Consider the following 3111-nt stretch of genomic DNA (forward strand, 5'->3'; position numbering starts at 1 on the left):
CTAGCTATCTGGCCATTCAGAATCACCCGGCCTTTCGTGACCTTGTCTGCTAACCCGTTGTGAAAAGTAGTTCATTTTGCATATGTATTCAAAGTAAAAGACTTGTTTGGTGCAGTGAACAAGTGACTGTGAATTTGTTTGTTATACTCAGTCAATTGAAAATGTGCTAAGGCTTTTGAAACATCAGTCAGTTTTGATTATCTGTTTTAATTTTTGTGTTAAAGGTCCAATACAGCTGTTTTTATCTCAATATCAAATCATTTCTGGGTAACTATTAAGTACCTAACTGTGATTGTTTTCAATTAAAATGGTAAAAAAGAAACAAATAGCTTCTTAGCTACTTATCTAGCAAGAACTTTGCTTTGACTGTCTGAGAGGGGAGGGGATAACTGAAAACCAGCTGTTATTGGCTGAGAGGTTTGGAACTCTCTTTGTTATTGGTCTATTAAATAATTTCCCGCCTGGTGAGGCAAGCCAAAACTCCATTCCACCAAAACAGGCMGTTAAGGCAGTCTTTTCAAACAGCTCATACACTTAAAMAGCATTATCATTTTCACAATTTCACAGWATTATTCCAACCTCATAGTGTGGAAATATATATAAAACACAGGAAAATCACGTTTTGCATCAGTGATAAAAAAAACTATATTCCAAGTTAATTTGACTTCAAGTCTCATAAATACAATTTCCGTTCCATCTCTATGGCTATTGCTCTACTGTATATTGCTATTGCGAAGAGATTTTTTTTTATATCAGGAGAAATAGGTCAGTATTTACATATTATTCAAAATTAGATATTCAGGTTTTTCCTGGAAATTACATAAATATCTCATCAAGCAAGACATGTTTCCTATGGAATGTGATCTATTAGTGCGACTGTTATTTGGCCTACGTAGTAATAGGCATGTGGCTTTTATTATAACATAGTTAGGCCTAGTGCTAACAGGAGACAAGAGGCTTATCAGTTTTGAGTGCTGTCCTCATATTTGTCAGCTAGGCTACTGTAACTCACGGTTGGGCCTATAAGTAGCCTCCTCTTTCCTCTCCCAGTCTGCTGTAGTACTRGGGCTTTGTAAATTCACTTAGCTAATTGATTTCAGCATGTCTTTCTCTAGGCATCACGTTGTTCGCCATCATGTGATGACACTGGTCTCAAGCCTACTTGTTAACCAGAACGGAGAGCATCACTACCCGAAGGAGAGGGCCGACACGCTATAGATTAACAAAAAGGCGACACTGTAACCTGCAACTGCGTTTTTTTTTAGTCTCAACTATGACCACGCCTGTCTCCTCAAAATGAGTTTTGTTGTGATGCCGGTAGCTTAAAGAAAAAAGTAGTTCGAGCATCTTTCTTTTCCCACCGCCGAAAGTTAAAGAGGAAATATTTAATGAAAGATTCATAAATGGCTGAAGAAGTTTTAATAACGCCACCAGGGAAAATAACGTCGGTAAGATTTTCATGCAAGTTTGTTTTTGTAAATTACCTGCTATTCTGTTTGATTTTGTTATGTCATTCATAAAAGTTCACATTCTTTACCTAATGTCCTATCTTGGATGCAATACTTTATGTATAAACTTGTTATAAACAATGTTCCATATTTATTGTAGCGACCCTGTGTTTATAAGCGCGGCATCGACTGCCACAATAGCATGTCCAAGTGGCCGAGTCAATACCCGCGCATATAAACACAGGGTCGCGCTACACTATATTGAATTAAAATATGCCTGACATATTGACATCTGTAAATTGACATTGCTCTGTACGAACATAGGCGCCTAAATGTTACATGAGAAATCACTGTCAGCGATAGGCTAGATGCACCTAAACGTGTCTTTATTTTACATAGTAACGTTTGAACCCATATTATGACTGACAAGTCAATACTTTATCTTTACTTAAACATTTACATTTAAGTCATTTAGCAGACGCTCTTATCCAGAGCGACTTACAAAAATTGGAAAGTTCATACATATTCATCCTGGTCCCCCGTGGGAATTGAACCCACAACCCTGGCGTTGCAAGCGCCATGCTCTACCAACTGAGCCACACGYGACCACCGTAAACATCATGCCTCTGTCATCAGAAGAGGAGGTTAGCACTCATTACATGTCACAAGACAACGTCTAGTCTACACAACTTTTCTCACGTGTGTGTGGTAGGCAAGTGACTGCATCTGACCACTTAGTGCCCAAATTAAGTTCCCTGACCTGACCTGGGTGAAGTCCACCTCCATCGTGTTCTGCGTTCCACTGGTTCTGGACCAGAGTATTAAACATTACTATTCTATTCTGAACTGTGGCTTGAGCCCCTATGCTTCTCCTATCCGTRCCACTTCATCACTTGTTAGAAAGCATTTCAACTAATCTTAGGCCCCATGTGGCTATTATAGTAAGAAAGGTAATGTATACATACCGTTGAAGTCGGAAGTTTACTTACACATAGGTTAGAGTCATTAAAACAAGTTTTTCAACCACTCCACAAATTTCTTGTTAACAAACWACATTTTTGTCAAGTCTGTTGGGACATCTACTTTGTGCATGACACAAGTCATTTTTCCAACAATTGTTTACAGACAGATTATTTCACTTATAATTCACTGTAATACAATTCTAGTGAGTCAGAAGTTTAGTTTTATTGTTTGGTGAGGAATAATTTGGGGTATCGGCTCTTGCAAGCCGAAGAAACCCTACAAAGTGAAGCACTGGGGTGGCAGCATCATGTTGTGGGGGTGCTTTGCTGCAGGAGGGACTGGTGCACTTCACAAAATTGGATCATGAGGATGGAAAATATGTGGATATATTGAAAGCAACATCTCAAGACATCAGTCAGGAAGTTAGAGCTTGGTCGCAAATGGGTCTTCCAAATGGACAATGACCCCAAGCATACTTCCAAAGTTGTGGCAAAAATGGCTTAAGGACAACAAAGTCAAGGTATTGGAGTGGCCATCACAAAGCCCTGACCTTAATCCAATAGAACATTTGTGGGCAGAACTGAAAAAGTGTGTGCGAGCAAGGAGGCCGACAAACCTGACTCAGTTACACCAGCTCTGTCAGGAAGAATGGGCCAAAATTCACCCAACTTATTGTGGGAAGCTTGTGGAAGGCTAGCCC

At 39.5% G+C, this 3111-nt stretch overlaps 1 protein-coding gene across 1 annotated transcript in view; it reads left to right on the plus strand.

Annotated features, from left to right (window-relative positions):
- The first annotated feature begins 1182 nt into the window (after positions 1 to 1182).
- The window catches only part of slc2a15a (solute carrier family 2 member 15a), a 28225-nt gene continuing 26296 nt past the window's right edge, over positions 1183 to 3111 (plus strand). Inside the window, exon 1 of the mRNA XM_023969860.1 lies at positions 1183 to 1448. Within this exon, the coding sequence (XP_023825628.1) occupies positions 1404 to 1448 (45 nt within the window). The 5' untranslated portion in view covers positions 1183 to 1403. The remainder of the gene's footprint in view (positions 1449 to 3111) is intronic.

Source organism: Salvelinus sp. IW2-2015, linkage group LG25 (genome assembly GCF_002910315.2).
Source record: "Salvelinus sp. IW2-2015 linkage group LG25, ASM291031v2, whole genome shotgun sequence".
Classification (NCBI taxonomy): domain Eukaryota; kingdom Metazoa; phylum Chordata; class Actinopteri; order Salmoniformes; family Salmonidae; genus Salvelinus; species Salvelinus sp. IW2-2015.